Genomic DNA, 2,591 nt, shown 5'->3' on the forward strand with positions numbered 1-2,591 from the left:
GTGGGGGGCAGCGCACCAGGGCTTGTCGGGGCCGGGTATGGGCATGGTCATGCGCCGCTCGTAGGCCACCCCGCACTCCCCGCCAGAGTCGTAGACCGCCCCGCGGCCGTCGAAGCGGTCGCGGGTGCCCGGCCAGTTGCGCTCGTGGTTGCTGCGGGGCAAAAAAGGGCGGGGCGCGAGCAGCGGGTGACGCCCAGCACATCCAGGCGTCGATGGCCTGCCCCACTGCGCCTCGGCCCGCCAGGGCGCACGAGCCACGCCGTCGCGCGGCCCTTTTGCCGCGACGCGCGTCGAAACGCGCGTCGCCGCCGCAACGGATCCTGCCAACCCCACCGAAACACCCGCCGAACCAAGCAGGCGCTTGCTTGCATTGAGAGTACGGGCGGCAGCCTCTTGTCTGCTGATTTTGTTGTCACCCACGCACCCTGGCGCGACCATGTATGGCATGCGCGTGACCAGCGGCTCCATCTGGTGGTGGAAGTTGTCCCACTGACTCACGTAGCCGCGCGCATACGATATGTCTTTGGGGGGGTTGGCCGGGGGTTGCGAGACGGCACGCGGCGCGGCACGCGCTTGGGGTTAGGCCGTTCGGCGCGGCGCAGGGGCGACGGCGGCGCAGGGGCGACGGCGGCGCAGGGGCGACGGCGGCGCAGGGGCGACGGCGGCGCAGGGGCGACGGCGGCGCAGGGGCTCGGAGAGGTCAAGCCGGGTGAGAGTGCGAGTTTCACGAGAGCAGGGCGTCCGCCCCCTTGTGCGTGTGCCAGGAGCAAAGCGTCCCCCGCAGGCGGGCGCACCCCCGTTGTGGAGCATCAGCTGATACGAGTCGCCCTCCTTTTGCATGAGCCTGCGGGCGTGAGGCGCGCGGCATGAATCGGGTGGGCGGCAGAGAATTGGAGCCTGGGTTTGGGCCCTTGTGCGGCCCTCTTGCGGTGCCGGCCCAGAGAATGGTTTCCCTCGATACACAGCTCGCCCGGAGAAGGGCCGGCGCGCCGCTGCCACTGTCGACACATCAGCAGCGCCGGTGCGCCGGTCGCAGACCCGACGCCGCGGTGCGGGTTGCGGGGCGGGTAGAGGCATCCGGGGCCCCTCGAAATGCACACCTGCAACAAGGCTCTTGCTCTGTTGCACCCGGCCCCTCACGTCCAAGCCGCCCGTCAGAAAGTGAAGCGTGCACGCACCACACACGCAAGCACTGACCCCCCTCCCACACACACACACACACGCACACACAAAACACACACGGAACACACACACATACACACAGCCCGCGCGCGCGCACTCACCAACACACGAAACACACACGGGACACACGCGTCCGCACCTGGTGGTGTTGAGGGAGGGTGCATAGTAAAACGACTCCAGCGACCCGTCCTCCTCCGCCTGCCCCAGGTCAGCCACGGCCAGGAACTTGACCGTCGAGCCGGGGCCCTCGGGGGGCGCCGCGCGGAACGAGAATTCTTTCGAGAAGCCCCAGTCCTGCAAGGCGCGGCCGGGCGGCGGCGGCGCAGGAGTGGAGGACGGGCGCGATGCACAGAGGGGTGTCAAGGGGGATATCCGAGCCGCTCGGCACGGGGCGAGCGGGGGGTTGTTTGGGGGCGGAGCGGGGCGAGAAGGCGGGGGGCCACGGGGGTTTGGGGCCCAGGGGGGGCAGGAGCAGAGTCCCTGATGTCGCACCTCGTCGCCGAATCTGTAGTGGTAGCGGCGCCCCGGCGTCAGGCCCACCAGCTTGGCCACATGGATGAGGCCTGCGCAGCCGCGAATACAGGATGGGGCTGATGAAACACTGCAGGAGCACAAGAGGGCGTGCCACGAGGGGTGACATCGACCTGACAGCCAAGTCTCAAGCGCCGGCCACGCTTTGGAGCGGTCCTCGCGCACGGCGGATTCCGGGGCCGCCCGCTTGGCGGGCATATGCCCCGACACGCCGGCGGCCGGCGACGCACCGGGGTCGTTCCAACCGATGGTGTTGGCAGGCGCCCCGCACATCTCGTCCTTCCTGGGGTGGGTGGTGAGTAAGGGCCGCAGGTCGATGTACGCCAGGGAGTTGAGCAGATCAGCACCAGCAGCCCTGCACCACAGCCGCGGCAGCACGGCGCGCCGCAGCGCAGCGCGGGGCGGCGGGCCGGCCCCGCGGCCGGCGTCGCGGCGGCCACCGCAGGCGGCGGCGGCGCCCTCCCTCAGGGCGTCGCAGCAGCGGCGGCAGCCGTCCCCTCTCCCTCCCAGCTCCCTCCCTCCCTTCCTTTCGCCCTCTCTGCCCCTCTCCCCTGGTAACTCCCCCTCCCAGGGGCCGCCTCACGTGTAGGTGTGGCTCTCCGCCTCAGCCGCCTCCGTGAGCTTGCCGGCCCTCTCGCCCCACTTCACAATCGCCCGGCTGCTGTTGTGCGTCGACCACTGAACCAGCATCTCGCTGCTCGCGCGGCGGAGCGGGCGGGACGGCGTGCAAATCGGTGAGCCCGCACTGTGGCAAACGAGCAGCGAGCGCCGGCTGCCGAGAGCTAGGTGGCATCTCTCACGGTCGGCACCCCCCCCCCCCCCCGAGACGCGGCTCCAACAGGCGGCGGCGCGGTCCCCGCGCTAGCCGGCGCATGAGA

General features: G+C 70.6%; 1 protein-coding gene across 1 annotated transcript in view; it reads right to left on the reverse strand.

The window, feature by feature from the left end:
* Nucleotides 1-16: 16 nt before the first annotated feature.
* Nucleotides 17-2,591, reverse strand: part of MNEG_14046 (hypothetical protein) — a gene marked incomplete at both ends in the record, with an annotated part of 4,315 nt that continues 1,740 nt past the window's right edge. The window contains 7 exons of the mRNA XM_014037482.1: nucleotides 17-151; nucleotides 425-521; nucleotides 795-844; nucleotides 1,322-1,476; nucleotides 1,675-1,745; nucleotides 1,944-1,996; nucleotides 2,297-2,407. Of these exons, the coding sequence (XP_013892936.1) occupies nucleotides 17-151; nucleotides 425-521; nucleotides 795-844; nucleotides 1,322-1,476; nucleotides 1,675-1,745; nucleotides 1,944-1,996; nucleotides 2,297-2,407 (672 nt within the window). The remainder of the gene's footprint in view (nucleotides 152-424; nucleotides 522-794; nucleotides 845-1,321; nucleotides 1,477-1,674; nucleotides 1,746-1,943; nucleotides 1,997-2,296; nucleotides 2,408-2,591) is intronic.

The sequence above is a fragment of the Monoraphidium neglectum genome (genome assembly GCF_000611645.1).
Source record: "Monoraphidium neglectum strain SAG 48.87 unplaced genomic scaffold scaffold04219, whole genome shotgun sequence".
Taxonomy (NCBI): Eukaryota; Viridiplantae; Chlorophyta; class Chlorophyceae; order Sphaeropleales; family Selenastraceae; genus Monoraphidium; species Monoraphidium neglectum.